Raw genomic sequence first — 20,734 nt, 5'->3', positions numbered from 1 at the left:
AAATCATCCTCATCAATTATCCTCATCAATCACAACCACACTATTACACTTTGGGTTTTTAAAATAATTTCTAATGTCTGTACATTTATAAACTGCTATTATCCTTCACTTTCTATCAGCACTTTTAGCATTTAACACTTTTTTGTAATAAATTCCTGCAAAAAATATTGTACACGCTGGATTCACAAAAAATTCTTTTTGTAAAATGAAGAAAAAATGATCTGAAAAAAAAAATACTAAATTTCTTATAACTAGCATAATACAACACAATATTTTACGAATACATTTTACTAACAGATAGATAAACAGAGACAACTTCACTACAAAATAAATAAATAAATTTTTACTTACCTAATGACACAATCAATAACACTGGATGGACTGATATAAGGCTGGCAAATTTCGTATCATAAATGTTTTTTCACTAGGATAGGACACCACATTTTCTGATTTAATTTGCGGAATATCTCCATTGATTAAAATAAACAGAAAAATAAAATCTTCTCTTTCACATTTCACATTTTGCAAATTTGTATTTATCGATAATCCTCAGGTCCTTTTTTATTGGCAAGGTATAGAACAACCTCATTATGTTTCCACTGAAGGAAAGTGTTGGCTTTGTGGAAAGGACACTATTCATTATAAGTAAATTGTAAAAATATGCTTTTTTCCGTAATTTCATAGGTCATTTTTTATTCCTTAACTTTCCATTTAACATACCAGTCCACTTATATACCAGAAAAACAACAACGTCAATATAAATATGTCTTTCAAAAATAAATTCAAAATACCTACATCTAATTCTTTAACTAAATTACACATAAAAAAGGATCATAAAAAAATGTGAACAGGTTGAAAGTAAAGGAAATTGAACAGGGAGAATATCAATTCTTGCAAATCTTGGGTAGCCCTGTCACTGGATTTTCATAATCATATATGCTTTTAAAATTCAACAGAGTTTTAATAGAGATTTCAGATTTTGTGAGGTTGGTGCAGTGAAGATGTGAAATAAAAAGTTTAACCACGGTACCTACTCAAATTGTCATAAAAAATAAACATATAATATACAATTAAAAATCAAGTTCTGGATGACTTGCTTTTATGTATTTTTTGAAATATTTCATCAAATTTATTTTCTGGAAATGTTGTTTCTAAAAATGCTTCGAACATAACGTAAAAAAGTCTTTTGTTGAGATTTACATGCTGAAATACATCGAATACTCTGAAAAAATGATAAAAGAAATAAAGTTGGCGATGCCTTGTTTACAAAATCAAATTCAAACCAAAGAATCAAATAGACATACCTACTACCACCTTCACGGACGACTTCAGCTCCTAAGAATCTTTTTAATTCATCTATTGGAAAAAACATCTTAATTAACCATGAAAATCCTAAATTGTATTTCACTTTGGTTTTCACACAACATAAATCGCAAACTGTTGGTGACACTAAAAAGTAATACCTGGTATGGAACCAATCATTTTTGCTTTTGTAACCATTCTAAGGCGACGTTGAACATCATATGGTCTTTCTGGTGCAGCCTCTGCCAATACTCCACCAGGCCAATAGGAATCTCTAAAATAACAACCATGAAAAATAAATAATGACAGCTTCAATAAGGTCAGTTCTTGACCATTGTGTTACCAGTTCAAATTATTACCGAAACTGTTTTAAATATTCTGCAATTTGTTGCGAGTTTGTTGCAAAATCCACGTAATCAACAATTTTTCTAAACAGAAATATTAAAGAACATGTAACATTAAACGTGCAACAAAAACCAACTTACCATTTATTATAATCTGTGGCATTTTTGCTGCATGGAACAAATCTACTACTTAAAAAGGGACATACTCAAAAGATGCTCTATAATTGAACTATAAATGCATCAACTCTTACCTGTTAATTCGATCACCAAAAGTTGCTTTAATAATTTGTCTTAATATAACCACAATACGCCTACGCAGCCATTGATTTCTAAAAAACCAAATTGTTTCTCTTGCCGCAATTCATAACACCCGTACCAAGCATATTAGATATACAACAATAACAGCTTTATACCTGTGTTGCAGATCAAAAACTTCATCCATGAGAAGTAACAAAATTCGCAGAGGAATGTTTTCATCAACCTGGAAAAGCCATGAAGAAAAAAAAACATTCTCTACACTAAGCACTTTTGAAAAAAAATATACTGCCATTGAGTGTGGTCAGGTGTGTTAACTATTTCAATAATTTTACACTTTTTTGAAAAAGTAAATAGGTGAAGATTAATACTTTTATTACAGTCAGTTGTTGAATATTTTTATAACCACCCTCCCTTAATCAAAGAATAAGAGAATCCATTGGAATATTACATAAATAATGATGACAAAATGGAAAAAATTACTGCAAAAAAAAGGATAACAACAAACCTCAGTATCAAAAGCATCTGATAGTTTTCCAATATTTACATCTTTTTCTACATTCTAAAAAATTGATCCACCATTCATTCCTGATTAAGTTACCAAACTAACTTTCTCAGAACAATTGGTTTACAATAAATGCACTGGTATTTTTAAAAGAAATGTAAAACCACTGTCAAAATTTACCTTCTCATTATTTTTGCTTGACTTCAATGATTCACCTAAATCGCCAGACCATCTTGACACTGTATCAGCTCTGCTTTTGACAGCGCGTGTCACTGACGAGAAAGAACGTTGCATGGGTTGCACAATGTGATCCATCTAAAGTGTTTCAGTAAAAAATTGATTACAAGTTAAATAAAATAGATAATATGCACCTATTATTTTACATTACAGCTTGATGTGCAGTTTTTGTCAGGGAACTTGGATTGTTTTTTTTACAGTGTTACAAAAAAAGGCCAGCTTGTTGTACATATTCCAGCCATCATATTTGCTTGATCTACACATCTTGTCTCACTATTTTGTGCATCCTTATGACAAAGTAACCATTCAGCTACCATTTTTAACACACAAAATACAGCTACATGTATTAAAAAATAAAAACAGTTAGTTGAAAATTATTCCCACCTTTCTAGATAATAAAGATTTTCCTTTAAAATAGTCTCCTTGTTCAAGAAATCCAGCAATTAATTCAAACATTCCAGGAAATCCAGACAGCAAATTTGTGTCTAGTAAAGGCTGTAGTGTAAAAATGACAAATTTAAGAGGCAGCTGTTAAAAGTTGTACAGAAGAAGAAAGTACAAACAACTCTTGAAATAGTGTATAACAATATTGAATATTAACAAAAATCACAAATTTTTTGTTGCAACCAGAAAAATTTCCGCTGAAAAAACAAAGAAAATAAAAAGTTTTACAAAAACAGAATTGTTTTTTGAAAATCAACAAGGAAGTATCACAGCATTTAATTTTTCTTGCACAAAATTAAACAAAGATGTGGAAAATAAGGGAAAACGAAAGGAATTTTCAAGGAGATTAAATGGATTCGTCACCCTGAAATAAAAACAAAAAATACCTGAATATAATCTTCCAAGGCATTGCGTCGTTTCTCAATAAATTCTTGATCTTTATTTCCAAATGTCTTTTTAGAAGGGAGATTTAACCAAGTTAAGGTGGGAAACTAAAATAAGCAACTTTATAGCATATACCATAGCATTATGAACCCACCAGATCGAAGTACAAAACTTAATGGGTTAATTACCTTCTCTCTTAACTGCATGTGTAAATCATGAAAATCAGAGTAACGTCTCATAACAATCCAATTTCTGGAACCAGAACTTGTTGTACGACAAACATGAACAGTATAATTTACAAAGGAATGTCCATCTTGCGTATATAAACCTGTGTATAAAAGTTTTATAAATCATCCTACTTGCAACGAAACTGCTTCCATCAAGTTAAAAGAATCATTGTATTTTTACCTGCTTGTCCAATAAGTGCTGAGTAGCGCAAGTCACAATCAGGAGTCCAGGTCTGACCATGAAGAAGATCTTCTTCTAGTGTTGACCGTGTTGCCTACATGGAAGATAAAATTCCTTACATAACACATCAAATAAAAAAGTTGAAAAATCAGGTATTACTCCTTACAAATGGACTTTAGTGTTTTAATAGGCCAAAACTTAAACGAGCTACACGCCTGGCTAACGTTCTTGTTGTGCAATAAAAATTGCACTTCACTGTAAAAAATGAATGGATAAAGTGTGCAGCATTATAATATTTTCTGCAGATATATACTTAAGAACTTGAACATTAATTTCGCACATTCATTTGTAAAATTTAAATAAAAAAATTATTTGTTTTAAATTTTGTAACTAACTCAAAGTTCTAGTGTGCATTTTACCACATCCCGAAATAAATTATGTCACCAGTGGTTTATGGGAGTGTGATCACACACCACTTCTGTCTGGGCATTAGTTATAACTTCACTAACTTACTGTGGTTGATGTACTGGCAATCGAGGCTGTGTCGTCTGAAAGAACAGCATACAAATGATGGAAAATGTATTCTATCTTAAGCACATAAATTGTTGAAGACAGAAATAATTGTGGTATAGATTATTGCGGTTTTGGCTCAAAATGACAAAAATTTATGTCACAAAATGCAATCTACCTTTTTGAATCGCAATAATTAATGTCACAAAATTATTGAAAACATACCAAAATAATGTGAAAAAATAGTAATCCATTTGAACAAATTTCAATGTTAACTGTAGATTATTTTAAGTTTAATAGAATAGAAAACCTGTAAAAGCAGGAAAAATCATGAAAAACACTTTTATTGAGAAAATAACGTCTGAATGTCAAAAGAAATTATTAAACACAATAAAATATGTTGCAAAATGCATATAAAGTAAGCCAAATCATACAAAAATTTACAATCTTACCATCCGAATGACCATCATCTAGAAAGGATCAAAAAATTATTTTTGTATATTTATATTAACTTTATATACTATAAATACTAAATTGACAGCCATATTACCTGACTTATTTAAAAGGTCAAGCTCGACAAGACACCTAAAAGAAAAAAGTAAGTGAATTATTTATCTGTGACCAAAATTTTTACATGTTTTGTGGGTATTACAAATTTAGTAAACTGGTGTATGAAAGATTATCATACTTCAAGTAGGAGGTGCTGTTTAGAAAGGCACCATAATACTTTGGACTCTCCAAAATCTTGTAAACCTAAGAAAAACAATTATTTTTAGGTAATGGGCATAACAATATCAAGATCAATAAAATATTAATAAAAAAACAACATACTGCCATATGAGCTGCATCAAAGTAAGCACCACTGGGCTCGCTACTTTTTATATCCTTTACAATTTTTCTAACCATTTGATCATCAAGAACTATTCTAGGTGAAGCCTAAAATACATTATATGTTAAGTAACACTTACTAAGACATTCTAGGAATTCCTGGTAGTAAACGCATACCTTAGGTGATATGTATTCTTCGTAAATATTTGTAGCAGCTTGTTTAAGTTGTTCAAAATTCTCTGATGTTGGCTAAGTAAAAAAGACAAAAATCTAATTTTAATATCATACTCTTAGACCATCTATGTTTGATAGTTTCTTTATCGTCTTTGTTGCTTTAAACAGAAATGCAGGATGGATATGTATATATTTAATAAAAATAAAGAATTTCTTGTAAGGCACGTCCACAGAATTATCATAAAAAATGTTGTATCATGTTTTCATCCTGCTTTTTAGGTCTCCCCATAAATTTTAAGTCCCCAATAATTTTAGCTCATCCCATAGAAAAACTTTCTTATAGGCCCTCAATAATTTTAAGTGATGTTTTAAATAAAATCAGCTTCTCAAAATTTAAAAAATGTTGTGTATAATAAAGATAGTTGTTTTAGTTAGTTACATTTATTAAAGTTTATCCCTAGCGGGATGACCTTTTCAGACTTCAAGTCCTTCTCAACTTGATTAAACTCCTCTTTTAGTGCTACTTCTATGTTGACCTAACTAATACAGCTTTTCCTAAACAAACATGTTATATAAATTTGCTAGATTTTAGTAAGAAGGGGGTAGGTTGGGTGAAATTAATGATAAAAGCATGATCGACAGGTTGCAAACGCTTATGTTCGGTACAGCATTGGTCTAGCTTAATTAGAACATTTGCTTTTGTAAAGGGTGGATGAAACAGTAAGCATTTGCCATTAATATCAAAAAAGCGCACAGGGACTTATTTATCAAAATGAGTTAGTGGGGGCTTATTCATGAGGGGGGGTAAACAGGAGGCTTATAACATTATGCAAAATTTTAGTGTGCAAAAAAAGAAGAAGAGCGATTTCAATAAACACAACATATTTTTTTCAAATGTAATAAAAACAACGAGAAAATCGTTCTCAATATCACTATCTCCTTCTTCCTCCTTGTCTACAATTGTCTCTAAGGAAGCCAAATCAATCATTTCTTCTGCATCTGGGATAAATGGGTTGTCTTCCGTCTTGTTTACCAATATTGTATTTATTCACTGAGCATTGCAGACCAGCCTGACAGGGCTGATGCTCTTTAAAACAATGGTTCCCCTTATCATTCCAGCAAAGTATGTTGCTTTAAGGAGGAATATATTCGAAAATATATTGTTCCACAACTTGCACGAAAAAAAAAAAACACCCTAACTATATATTGAATGTTATAACCACGAGTGTTATTAATACCTTAACCTGCGAAATAAATACCACTAATCAATTGTTTACAGTAGTATTTTCTCAGTCCCTATCAACTATATTGAAATTACTGTGAATTCAAATGGGGTGGTTTATTTTTCAAACTGAGTTTTGGGGAGGGGGCGTATTCGGGAGAGGGGGTTATTCGGGAGTGGAGGCTTAATCTATTATTTCAGTAAGCAGCGTTAGGAATATATGGCAGCATTCAGCAATGTCGACCTAATCTAATACAGTGAAGGAAAAAATTACAGACATAAAAAATGGCCAAATTGCAAACAAATGGAACATTAAATAATTTTTTCATCCTTTCTGTTCCTGTAGTAGTAACATCTTCAGATGGGGACTGTAATAAAAACTGTGAAAATATTGCTTTATTCCATAAATACTTTGTGTTCTTTTTACTGGAAACAAAGTTCATTATGGATCTCTGATTGCTTTTACTTTATGCAGTTTCAATCGCCAGCTATTATGACACTAAGTAATAATGGTGAATAGCGTTTTTGAAGGTCTAGAAAATTCATGGTATGTTAGGCCACTATAACTACACACCAAAAATTGAAAAGAATTTTGTATATCGTATAAAAAAAGGTCTAGGATGTTATACGGATGATCTCTCTCCTGTACGGCACAGTAGGCAAGAGTCAGACCTGTCCTCGGTTTGCATGGAGAGGTTATATTGAGGACTCTATCATTGAGTATCCTGTACAGTTCTACCTTGTGGAACTGTGTCTGTGACAAACATTTTTAAAGCACGTCTCTGACAACTTCTGCGATATACAACTCTGCAATTGTGAATTATTTAAGCAATCTCATGGTGAAGGTAGGACAATAGGATTTTACTTCATCTGACTGTATCAGTTGTTATGGAGGAAAAATGTATATTATATGAGGCTTCAAAAAAATTTTGCTGTCGTAAATATTGTGCTGCTGTCGTAAATCAAGGTTATTACTGAAATTTCTGAAAATTATTTGCTGTCGCGAAATTTATTAGATTGCCTCTTTGCTGGTAAGTGGGTTTTGACTTGAGTGTATTGCGTACACTCATCCTCCACTCTGCAAAAGGAGGATTTTTTTTAACAAAAGGGAACTTTATCCAATCAAAACAGTGCAACATCACTACCAAAATTCTGAATCAAGTGCTTGATGATGAGATGTCTTTTAAATGTAAATAGCCTAACATAATAATAACAGAATTTCGAAAAAACTAAGGAACATGAACCCACAGCAGCTTTGTGTTTATCTTGAGCTTTTAAGGTTTCTTCTGCTAATATTGACAACTGTTGAATAGCGGTTGCACGAAAACCCTAAATTTATCAAAGAGAAATACTTGTACATGAGGCAACTTTGATGGATTATTCTATTCTAAAAAAAAACAAAAAAACAAAAAAAACTAAAACAATACCTCAACAGTAAGGTGAAAGAAAATATAATGTTCTGCATTGTATGATGCCATAAATTCTAAAAACACATAGTACTTCAATTAAATTACAAAAAAAGGTTTTATTGGAAAAACAACCTAATGTAAAAGCTCAAGCAAATACCTGTGCTAAATTGAACAATGTGCCTATTAAATGAATTTTAACCAAAAAAAATTGTTTGTCCATCGATGTTTAAAAAATTTTTATTGAAATTATGTATTAAAAAATAAAACAACTTACCAATAAAATATGATAACGCTGTGTTGTCATCAAGTAATTCTCGTAATGTTAACTTTGGAATATTTTGATTAGGTGAAAGTAATTCCATTAAATCAGGCTCTGGTTCCTATTACACAAAAGAAGGTGTTGTTAATAAAAGGACTGCTAAAGAAAATGACAAACTTATATAGATCTTTTGATGAAATTAATACTTACCATTGCCATCATGGTATCACCGACCATGCCACTTTTCAGTCCTCTGATAGTTGTTATGCATAGTTTACGCACATACATTAAACTACTCAACTGTTTTTTCACACTTATTTCTGACTGATTTGAATCTAAAAAACAAGTATTAAATCATAAGCTACTGCTAGTTGTTCCATAAAACCTATTATATTCTGTAAAAAACAAAATACTTTGATGCAAAAAATCATAAAAGCAATAAGAATTTTCTTTTTTAGGTTTACTGATTTGATTTATGACATTATTGACGAGTTGTTAGAAAGTTTAAAAGTAAGAGGGCTGTGGTCCAATCAACAGCACAACAATTAGCAAGTGCCATTACCACACTTACAAGTCAAACCCAGAGTTTTTCAGGAGAAACGTGTGATTGCATGCGCGCATCACCACGCACAAAGTGATTAGGGAGGTGCTATTGATAGCACATAAAACATCAAATTTTATAAAAAGGCAAACAATGTAGCACACCTAAAGACACACCTGAAACATTATTGTGTGCTTTTTTGCTGCACACATGTCAAATCAAAGTTTGTGTGGCATTAATAACGAGTAACTGATATTAGGGAAAATGAAAAAACCTAAAACTTGCAAATCTTGTGAGCGCAACTTTGCAATTTCAAGATCAACTTTCTTTTTAGTTTCTTCTACATCTTCAATATCATCACTGAATCTAAAGTAAAAAGTTTCAATCAGCAAAGCAGGATGTCACATAAATACATAGAAAAGAACTGACCTTACCTTATAGTGGTTAAGAAGGATTCAACTGTAAATGTAGTTTCTTTTGAACACTATAACAAAATGCAGTGTTGTCTACAAACTAAGGTCTTTACCTGACACTGGTTTTAAGGGGAATTAAGATCTACATTTTTTGTATAAAATTTGAACATATATGGGAATTTTATGAAGAGGCATGTTTTTAAAACGAGAAAAGATAGAGCTAAAATTTCAGGATGTCCTATCTTACATATAAAAACTCAGCTGGTACATGTTGAAACCTTAGTCCATTTTATGTGGAATGACTCACCTTTTATTCCACCTTTTACCATAAGTTTTTTTATATTAGAAGTATAACATAAAAAAATTAAAAATAACTCACCAACCAAGATATGGTTTGGTTTACATAATCAGGGTCACATATCAGATTAACTGTAGGAAGAATAACACTTGTGGCAATAATTTCCCGCAAGAAAAGTCTGATCGTTTTACTATGAAAGTCTTCAGGAGGTAACAAAAAGTACAGAAGTACTTCAGTTAAATCCTGCAAATAAAGTTGCTCAGCTTCGTCGTCCAAACAAATCGGACCACGTGAAATACCCTTTTCAACTTCTGATTCAACAGCAAAAAACATTTCTTCTAAATCTATTTCAGCTTGTACTTTACTCTCCTCTGGAGTTAAATTGCTTTGAGGGACTAAAATATGGAAAACCATGTGTAAACTATAAAAAGGAAATCACTATACATAGTTAGGAATGAGAAATCTTACTTCCATCCATTTTTTGACGCTCCAGCCGTTCTCGTGTTATTCTAAAGATTTTCAAATGTGTTGAAACCTCATCTACAAGCCGTGTTGTTAGAAAGGGAACCCATTCAACTTCTTTTACTCTAAATAAACCAAGACATTTTCATCATGGATTTTTTAATTGATCAATTTACTAGAAAGCAACATCAACAGAGATTAAGGCTTTTGCCAGAGAGGGACACTACAAATTAAACAATAAGATATTGTAACTCCTTTTAACTAGCCTAAATCCGAAGTTTTTTTGAATGCATTGAGTTATTTTAATAACTGAAAGCTGTGTGTTTACATTCTTACAATCCAGGTCATGTGTTAATTCAAAGAGACGTTTAGAAGTGAAATTTTCAATATTAGCTAACCTTATTTGCTAAATTAAAAAAAACATTGAGAAGAACTCTTCAGATTCTATATATAGTAAACTTCTTTTTCTTTAGATTAGCTCTAGTGAGTTATGACGGCATAAAAATGTTGTCATAACTCACTAAAAATACCATAGGCCAGACAAACAATGATCATTTTAACATAATGTTATTAAGCATTCGTTTCGTTTCATGTTTAGAATGTATACAGACCCACCTTGTTGCAAAGCTTATTATACTTTTTTGAATAATCAAACGCAACTCATACAAAAACCTCTCATCATCTGAGATTGTAGAGTACCAGTAATGAATATAGTCACGAAAGAAGAACTGAAGAATCTAGAAAAGGTAGAGAAATGAATAATAATCATACATGCAGTATTAAGAATGAATATAAAAGTAGTAAAAAAAGACAACTAATTTCATTATTTTTAGTGTATTTTATTCATTTTACTTAAACTAATTATCTAAATACAACAGGGTGATCACTGGCTATTTATGTACATTTTTTCTCCAATATCATTTTCAGGAAGCAAATTAGGAAGTCACAGTTCACAATTTGTAAATGAAAAATGCACAGTTGGTTCATATTAATAATCAGCAACTGACTAACCTCCTGTAAGACTTCATCAATGCAACTTGATCCTGTTAATCTCTTGTCATACTTGTAGCCTTGTGGAGCTTGTTCGATATTTTTAAAAACAGATGGAATACCACAGTAAGGCTCTTCATAAGCAATTAAATGTACATCATCTGATGCAAGAAGTTCATTAGATCGTTTAACACTCCAGTTTCCTATCGCCACAAGAAACCTAACAAAGATGCATTGTGTACAGGGTAAACAAAGTGTATTGTGTATAGGGTAAACAGACATGAAATAAAAAATGTGACAAATCAGGACTTTTTATTGCGGACCTTTGGTCAGTTCAACAGTTTATCGCAAAGTTCTATTGTTTGTAAAATGGCCATAGCCAGCTTTTCTACTTTGGTGATTGTTTAATTTCAAACTCCCTTTGAAAATTCATTGTTGTTACCAAAATTTCCTTGCAAGACAATGAGGTTGAAATTTATAATCAAAGTAATCAAGGAGAGTTACATTCTCATTTTTGTAGCTACAACCCTCGTAAAACCTCTGTTCTCATTTTCAGTTGAATAAAAAAATAACAGTGACTCAATGAAAATTGAGGGCCTTTGTGTGAACATTAAGGAAATGTGCAATACACTACAACTGAGAGCATATAATAAAAAAAATTAATGACTTGTCTTTCTTATGATTATTTGAAAAGGATTTATCACTAAATTTTAAAATTTCTAAATAAAAAAGCATATAAATTGTTGTTTCACGCTCACTATAGTTTGAAATGCAACATTATTACATCAGACACAGCTGTATGTTAGTTGATGCAATTCCATTTGACATACCCTGCGACGAATAGTAAGATGTACAGGATAAATGAAAGTGATCCAGCTATTCCAAATGTAGCAATGTAAAGTACCAGTGCCAGTGTAGCCCAGTATAGTGCATAAGAACTGCCTGTCTGAAATAAATTTTATAGATTTATCAACAAAATAACAAGGAAAATACACATTATAATATATGTATTTTATTTTAAAGGGAAGAAATTTTGGCATGAAATAGTAGGAATTATTAAAAACCCATTAAAATTTTTTTGCAAATATATTCCGGTAAAAATTATTTATCCTTGTACTTTGCCATAAAAATAGAATTATTAAGGCAACTTAGGAAAAATGCTGGTGAACGTTGCAACTCATAGTGCAGTGCAGGTCTATAATTTTTCACAAACCTGATTTCTACTATTTTCTTCTGTTGATTCCATTCTTACAAGAATCTTTTCAATACTTGTGGCGCTGTTCTCATAAAACCCATATCAATACCATAATTTACTAGCTCTAAATATTTAGCATGACAAAATACAGAGAAATGTAATAATATATAATGGTTTGACTGAAAAGTAATTGCCTATGATATATGATAAACAGTAACACAACCCATTTAAATTCAAGCAAGCTTAACAGCTGGGCATTTTCTAAAACCAAGTGTTTAAACTTTCTTATATTTTATAGCTAGTTCCACTGACATTGAGGCAAAAGTGATTTTTTATCTAAGGTTCTTAAGAAAACATTTCTTAAGATAACATTAAACAGACGTTTTCACAAGTTACAAACTTGTATAAAATAAATTTAAAAAGTGTATATGGAGTGGAAATTACATAGACATGACATTATTTTTAGGGATTATTACATAGACTATGATTTAAAGAAATGAATGAAATTTTCTACTTTGAAAAGCACTACAATTAGATGATTACATAGGCGTTGCGAACATTGCAATCACACACAAACCTTGCATATACCATCATTACTATCTTAATAATTTTTTTCAAAATAGCATCAGACCATCTTTAATAACATCCTTGTTTCAGAGCAAGCAAGCGATGCTTGTCTTTTTCAGCAGATGCTGTGTATAAATTAAAATTTTGGAACCATAAATTATATTTAGCATATAATATAAAATTCACTATAGTATAAATGATGTTTGGACGTAAGTGTCAGCAAAATTTTGATGCCTAAAGCAGAATTAGTGCAAACTGATAGTGCAAACCCTTCGTCGTTGGTAATCAGGTCTTACACAAGAAATTCAGCCATGCAGTTCTTAACGAATGCAGAGGTGAACACCGAAGGAGCACAGATGAAGCAAGTCTTCAAAACTGCACCTACAGGCGGAGCAGCCATTACCATGGATTAACTTGTAGATTTAATTGTAGATATAATTGGACCTAATTTCTGTCACAGGAGCTCGATAACGAGGATTTCACTGATCAGGTAAATCATTTATTCTGTAAAGTATGAATGTTAAAAAGTTATATGTCAAAATGGGGAGTTCACTTCGACGAGCCAACATTCCTTCGTTCGTATGATATCCATAACCTGAAAATGATACAAAATTCAAATTCTTATCAACTGCAAATAAATTTTATTTTAACATCTAAAATCAAGCTGTTGATTTTCTATTTTGTGCATCACTCTCCACATAGGTCCTGAAGCGTGTGAGACATCACACTATAAAGCAAGTAAAGCTTCAAGCGAAATATTGAAGCAGTACCAGTTCATTATAGCTATATTTTTTATATATACTTATTTGTGAAAGGTCGGTTTTGCCAACCTAATAAATTAATTTTCTCGGCATGCCAACCATGGAAAGAATATAGGTCAGCATGTATACAAGCTGACTTCAACTTAATAAAGGTTGGTTTTCAGGTCGGCATTGCCGAGCGCCGACCTAGATTTACAGGGCTGTGTTTAAATTTTCAAGAGTTGTTATTTTTATTATTTAGATTTTCTAGTGACCATGAATGACACCTACAATCTATAAGGCCATCATTAAAAACAATTTTGTTTATGATCAATCCACTAGGTGAAAATATTTTCAAATAATTTTACCTTGACCATCTGTGCAACAGACAACTATCCTTGTTTCCCACACATAGTCTTATTCAACACTTACACTTACTTAAATTTTTTATTAATTACAAAAACAAAATTGTCTTGCCATGCAATCTGGTTAACTTATCCTTGAAAACAGTCAACCTCGTACCCAGCACAGTTTATTTCTTACCTAACGAAACTGAAACTTAACCTTGCCATCCCTATATATTAAAAAAAACCTAAATTGGATTGACGTTGCAGTGTCTTTTGTGTTTTGACAGCTGTGAGAATTTTTAGCTTACTTGTGAAAGTCGTTTTTCATTAGTTTGTCTTCACTTGAAGGGATTGATGCAATGATTTAGTAGAGTTGCTGCACAGATGGTTAGTTCTTTCCAGAATTTTAAGAAAAGGTTGGTTGAAAAATTTGGTCTATAAAGGAGGGATTTAACATTAATCCTTTAAGAGTACTGTAAGCTAAAAGAATCATCACTTATGTAAAACTTTTAACTTTACTACATAGGCTAGATAGTTGGTTAGATGTGCATATTGTACATGGTTATTCATCATCATCATCATTCTTGGCTTAACTTCCGTTTTCCATGCTAGCATGAGTTGAACGGGGTATATTAATGACCCTCTTCCAATCTGACCTAGACTGTGTTATCGTCCACAAATTTCGTCCCATTAACGAGACGCTATAAGACGAAAAAGTTAAAAAAAATTCGTCTCGTTTTGTTCTTAATTGAAATTGAGACGATTTAAAAATCGTCTCATAAATATCAGGAGACGATATTTTGTCAATTCGTCTCAGAATAAAAAAAGTGGAACAAAATATTTTAAGACGAATTGAGACGAATTGAGACGCTGCGGTAAAATCACGGAGACGAATTGAGACGAATTAAGACGCTGCGGTAAAATCACGGAGACGAATTGAGACGAATTAAGACGCTGCGGTAAAATCACGGAGACGAATTGAGACGAACTAAGACGACAGGGTTTCTTAAACACGAAAATTTATTTAAAAAGCTAGTGTTTTTTAAAGTGGTTTTAATGTATTCAGATATTTCAGATAGCGACAGCGACCTAGATTGGTTGTTTACGGACGATTCTTTGTCCGATGATGAAAATGAAGATTACATCAACGAAATTTTACAATGCGGTAAATATTTATTTTTATCTCGTCGTAAAATTTTCAGCAACGGTCTTGAAAACAAAAAAATATATAATTGCCCAATTTATCTTGTGATTTTTCCGTAGTCATGAGAAAAAAACTACTATAATTATAAAACTATATATTTTCTTTATTCGTAAATTTAAAGCTCGATGATGCAAAATCTTTAAAAGATTTGTTGTTTTTTTACCAACAACACACAAATATTCGAAAAACCTCACTATTTTAACTTTTCTCTTCGCACATGCCGGTGTGAGCATAAGAAGTAAATAATAGCAATTGAAGTTTGTTGCGATATTGCTTCTGAAAATTACGAAAAAAAACTATTTTTGCTTTATTATTTTTGTCAACTTGCACTGTTATATTAACTTAATGTATAATTATACTTATACAATTGATTATGGTGGGCTGCACATTGCAAAAAAAAAATTATTAACAATTTTATGTGACAGAAACGGCTTGTCAGAAGCAAATAATGTTCCGCAAAAAAACTGTGTGACGTGCGGTTGCATTACGTAAAATGATTTCAGACAAATTAGATAGCCGCTTGTTTAGACACTCAGTTGAGCAGCCTAGTGCCCATGGATTAAGATTTGAATCATTTTTTGTAAACTATCACAAAAAAAAATCAAATGGATAAACTTTTTTCCTTTAGCCTTCAATTTTGTCAATTCAATACGCGATTTGTTTTATAAAAACTGCGTTTTTAAGAGCGTTGAGGCTGAGATTTTGCCAATAATTAAGAACATATTAAAAACGTACTCAACCTGAATTCCTTCACAGATTATAAGAACAAAATAATGTATTCCAGTAATCTTTTTTTGTTTGCTTGAATTTTTTATATTTTGTGCTGGACTTAAACATATTATCTCATGTATATAAATACATAAATTTCAGAAACTTTGGGAAAAATATATCAATAAGAACAAATAGAGGCTAAATTCTGAAGTCGTGTTCTTACTATTAAGAACAAAATAAGAATAAAACAGACTGAAAGTCTCAAAAGTAAGAATAGCCAGCCTCAAGTCAGATTTTACTAAATAAACATTAATAAACTTGTTTAGTAATCACTCGCGTCATTATTTGCATTTATAGAATAGTCTTTTTCTTATTTTAGCTTCAAAAAAACGAGGCAGACCAGCGCTACACGAGCAACATCCGGGCTTGGTTCCATGTATCGCATCCTACATAAGTCAGAACTCGGCCGAGGCCCATTTGAGGCGCAGAGACAGTATTATGTACACAAATGGTGTAAGCTTAAAAGATATTGTCTCTCACATAAAAAGTACGCTCGGGTTAAATGTGAGTAAGAGCGCAGTGCATTACCTCATGAGACCGAGGAGAAAAAAAACCACTTCGAGCAAGCGTCACAAATCGTTGGTTGATGCACGTGTTCCGCCCAAGCGCAACACGGGAGAAAAAAAGATCCATGAAGATTTTCATTTTTCTTGCTCCCAAGTTAACTTGGTTAATGAGTTAGCGCAGTTATGCAATGAAAACACAATCTCCTTGTCAGTTGACAACAAAAACAAGGTGGATGTTGGTATTCCCGCCACGAGTAGACGTGCGCAAATCCGACGTTATCACATCGAAAATGAGGCTCCCATTTACAATGACCACGACTTCCCCTATCCGAATAGTAAATTAACCCCAGCAGGTTATCAACAATTAAAGGTGAGAATAACAAGATCACGCTCATTATCTCCAACCCGCCAGCCTTTAAAAATAAATAGAAAAAGGTCTTTGTCTGAAGGAAGCATCCAGTTTTTAAACTTTCCAAAACTTACTTTTTGCGAAGGTTACCACACGATGCGGCAACTCGGTCATGTACGAATACATGGAGGAAGCCAGTGAAGAGGAAGCCAGTGAAGAAGAGCCCACAGGTAATGTGGAAGATAGCGTAGCAGATTCTAGCAAAGAGATTACGGATGAGAGCCACCTACCAAGTGATCAACTAAAATCCTTGGACTTGGTATTTGCAACCAAAGCAGTCAAAAGCCTTTCACCGTATAAAACCTTGCCAGGCCTTTCACTATCTAAAACCTTGCCTGACCATTTACCATCCAAAACATCGCCTGATCATTCACCTTCTAAAACTTCGCCAGCCATTAATCTTTTGACTCCGGAAAATTTTCTTTTTAATATCACACCAGAATTACCGTCAATCGTGTCCACTTTAAAAAATGATCCTGCTACCGTCTCCACAAGCTCTTTCATTGCTGATTGTGTTCAAAACATTCCAAATTTTAACATTGCCGACCATGAAATCGATTTTGAGTCCAACAATCTGGCACAGGTAATCCACGAAACAAAAAGAAACACTGATTTGATACTGGGCCTGTGTCAGAAGTTGGACACAAAAGTAGACGCTATAAGCGCAAGAACTGCTGTGCTTGAGAGTTACATCATGAAAAAAAGAAACTTATACGAGGCTAAAAATAAAATTTACCAGGAACCATTGCCCTTGCCAGCAACAATTACCCAGCCACCGAATAGTTATGTTGAGATGCTGGAAAATAATTTTGATCCGCTACTTTTCTTGCCCACAGAACATGATGACATGGGCATGGAGACCACGCATGTTGAAGCACGGCCGCAAGTCGCAACTCCGCAAGCCACACCACCCGTTGGTAAAAAAAACCCGCTACGCAAAATTAACCCATGCTCCGCGTTAATTAAAAAAGAGCTGGGTAAGCGTTTCACCCTTGCCGAATTAGCAGGTGGCAGGTTGAATGGTGGCAAAAATAAAAACGTGTTGTCACCACGAAGAATGGGAATAATTTTGCAGAAGGCCAGGAAGGAGCATAAGGAGGAATTTGAAAATAATATAAAAAACAATTTAAATGAAATCATTAACTCAAAATGTCGAAAGGCAAGTCAGAAAATAAGGGACACCACGGATTGATAAAATAAATAGACGAAATTATTTAGGTCAATTCTCACGTTCCGAACTTTTTTTTTCTCGCATTCTATAAAAAACCTTAGGCACAGAAAGGTCAAAGTAAAAGTGTTTTTGCATACGTATTTAGCTACGTATTTATGGACTGGTTTCTTATAAAAAAAACGTGCATAACGTAAAATGTTGAGATGATTGATTTCCTAAAACCGTGGAAATTTCAGATAAAATTTTTTAGCTCCTTATTCTGACTTGTCTTCGTATTTTAAGTTTTTATTTTAATATTGTTTGAAAAAGAATTTGTTCTAATTTATTCCGCGCTTTTTTATTCTCGCACTTTTTTTATTCCCTTACAAAATAAAATGTCTTACAAAATAAATTTTAGATATTTCTAACTATGATTTATCATAGTTAATAGAAATATCTAAAATTTATTAACTCCCTATTTTAACTTTTCTTCGGGTATAGGTTCAGCATGTTTATGTTTCTCATAACATACTTAAAAAAAGAATCAAACTGATAAAAAAAACGACAACTCACTCGCACGTGTGCTCTGACCCTCTGAAACCAATGAATGAATCACGATTCGAACACAGAGCAGAAGATAAAAATTGTTACATTTTTCTTCTTGAAAAATTCGAAAAGGACGGTTTCTCTTAGCTCCCCAACATAACATTTAAATGTATTAAGTTAAAAAGAGCTAATATACTGAAATGTACGAACCATTACAGGCAGAATACACCTAAATACACCTAAATACACCTGAGAACAAACATCTTGACATAAATTTTGCTTTTATCCCTGATCTGTGTACTGGTTTCGTTTAGTTAATGAATACCATGTTAAGGCTATTTTCTACCTCAAGAAAATTTTCGGCGATTTTTGATTGGCTAATTTTAATGTTTTTCGATGATGTGACGTTTGCGGAGGAACGCCAGCCATTTCGAATATATCTCCCAGTAAAGACGAGCTATGTTTCGCATCTAACTATCTATATTTAATATCTATATATTCCTTCCTAACAACATATTTAAAGAATCCTAATCTTAAAGAATATTTATGGCTAAATTCAGTTTCAGATATACTTACCAGTAAATATCGAAAATAACTCAAGATTCCATCTGTCACGACCAATAATAATATTTTTTGTGAGATTTGTTTCGCTTTTCCACAACATAGTTCCAGCTTCGAACGACGAAGTTTGCTGTGATAAAATGTTGCCAAGTTTGATAAATATACAGACCGTAACATTCAACAATCGAACGAGTACAAACAATGTAGCTTAAGTTAATCAGTAGCTGTGCCACTGCTAGCCAGGAGACCCAGCGTAATTTTTCTTACCACCGGGAAATCGGAGTAGTTAAGGTGGGAAAATTACGCTGGGTCTCAAACGATTTTTCTGCGGCCAAAATCTGGCCGCGCTTTTTGATTGGCTAATTCTATTGTTCTCTGCTCACGTGATTATTATCGGGGAAAGCCCTTTTCATCCCGAATATTCCAGCGAGTGGTTTCACTCACCCTAACAAACATTAGTATTCTACAAAGTTTTTACCAAAGTAAGATTTGACCAAGCTTGGTAAACAACTCACAGATAAATTAAAATGTCCTCCGAAGCGATTAGTCACATTGTTCGATTTAAACTCGGGGTTTCCGCTGAGTCATTCGTTCGCGTCTAAGCTTTAGTTTGAGAGAAACTCATTTTATCAACTGAAGAAGAAAGCTTAGTTAACTAGGCTATGCCACTGCCGTTCCGCTAGAACAATGGAATAATTTCTTTTTCACGGAACAAAATCACGCTGGGTCTCCTGGCCAAGATTTAAGTTTCGTGTTAAACTCACGGAAGTGTTCGAAAATATTTTTCAACTTTTGAGACGAATTTATTATAGCAGAGACGAATTGAGACGATTTGAGACGAATTAAGAAAATTCATAGACGAAATGAGACGATTCGGAGACGAATTTGTTTTTAAAATATGATATTCGGAGACGAATTTGTGACTATCAGGAGACGATATGAGACGAATTAAGACGGTTAAGACACTACAATGTTATCACAAAAAATCGTCTCGTATGAAAGAGTTAAGACGAACAAAACAAATTTACAAGACGATTTAAAATGAGCCGAATTTAGACGAAATTTGTGGACGATCCCTTACAAATATTGAGGGATATTATACCCTGTCTGTTATTTCCAGGAGTCATGGTTTAGATGGGGAGTTCTATAGCTAGTATTTATTGTTCATTTTGATTAGGGTAAGCACTCCACCAGACAACTCCCTGCAACAACCAACGGCCCACACACAGTGTGCCATCTTCCCAATTTCCCTCACTTGGCTTGGGTTAACACAGGGCTATGGTAACATTCATTCGCCTCGATATCTGTGAGGCTAGAGCCATGTAAAATATGCACATCTATCTATCTATATTAAATCACTGCTATGGGGAGTCGAATCCTGGTCTCACAAAGTGCAAGAGTTATAACCACCTTATACTGTTATGTATTGAGTAGATTTTTAATTGCAATAATAAAACACAACACTGCTCCACTCCAAACCCTTTCTCCATTTGATAAAAGATATATTTACACTATATGTTTTTGATGGTGTAAAAATTTAATTCACCACAGTAGTGTTGTGCACAAATACTTTTTAATTTATAGCTAACTAGAACAGCAGTTGAGTCTACTCATTTTGTGCTTCTTAAGCCTGCTCAAAGGCCTGCAGTGTGGTGTTTTTCTGCTGAGTGCTTTAAAAAGGTTTGGATCTTATAAGCTTGGTTTCCAATAAAGTCCATTATTGTTGTGCAACAACTGTGCAACAAAATTTAGG

At 32.8% G+C, this 20,734-nt stretch overlaps 2 protein-coding genes across 2 annotated transcripts; one reads left to right on the top strand and one right to left on the bottom strand.

The window, feature by feature from the left end:
- Positions 1-752: 752 nt before the first annotated feature.
- Positions 753-12,331, bottom strand: LOC130621991 (sorting nexin-13-like). Its single transcript, XM_057437384.1, has 30 exons — positions 12,199-12,331; positions 11,816-11,931; positions 11,007-11,205; positions 10,611-10,732; positions 10,002-10,120; positions 9,615-9,928; positions 9,257-9,306; positions 9,097-9,188; positions 8,492-8,616; positions 8,297-8,402; positions 8,041-8,096; positions 7,862-7,942; positions 5,395-5,466; positions 5,221-5,325; positions 5,078-5,142; positions 4,940-4,974; positions 4,842-4,859; positions 4,393-4,427; positions 3,880-3,973; positions 3,660-3,799; positions 3,474-3,578; positions 3,028-3,138; positions 2,587-2,721; positions 2,410-2,463; positions 2,060-2,127; positions 1,898-1,975; positions 1,662-1,730; positions 1,464-1,576; positions 1,305-1,356; positions 753-1,222 (listed from the first exon to the last, which is right to left on the bottom strand). Exons 1-30 carry the CDS (start codon positions 12,229-12,231, stop codon positions 1,078-1,080), a joined length of 2,907 nt encoding a protein of 968 aa, XP_057293367.1. The 5' UTR covers positions 12,232-12,331; the 3' UTR covers positions 753-1,077.
- A 2,180-nt stretch (positions 12,332-14,511) lies between these two features.
- On the top strand, positions 14,512-20,055 carry LOC130621997 (uncharacterized). The gene is made up of 2 exons (XM_057437390.1): positions 14,512-14,999; positions 16,129-20,055. The coding sequence occupies exon 2, from the start codon at positions 16,837-16,839 to the stop codon at positions 17,914-17,916; it is 1,080 nt and encodes a 359-aa protein (XP_057293373.1). The 5' UTR covers positions 14,512-14,999; positions 16,129-16,836; the 3' UTR covers positions 17,917-20,055.
- The last annotated feature ends 679 nt before the right edge of the window (positions 20,056-20,734 follow it).

The sequence above is a fragment of the Hydractinia symbiolongicarpus genome, chromosome 12, assembly GCF_029227915.1.
Source record: "Hydractinia symbiolongicarpus strain clone_291-10 chromosome 12, HSymV2.1, whole genome shotgun sequence".
Classification (NCBI taxonomy): domain Eukaryota; kingdom Metazoa; phylum Cnidaria; class Hydrozoa; order Anthoathecata; family Hydractiniidae; genus Hydractinia; species Hydractinia symbiolongicarpus.
Note: the sequence above shows the minus strand (reverse complement) of the source record. Positions and strands in the feature narration are given on the sequence as shown.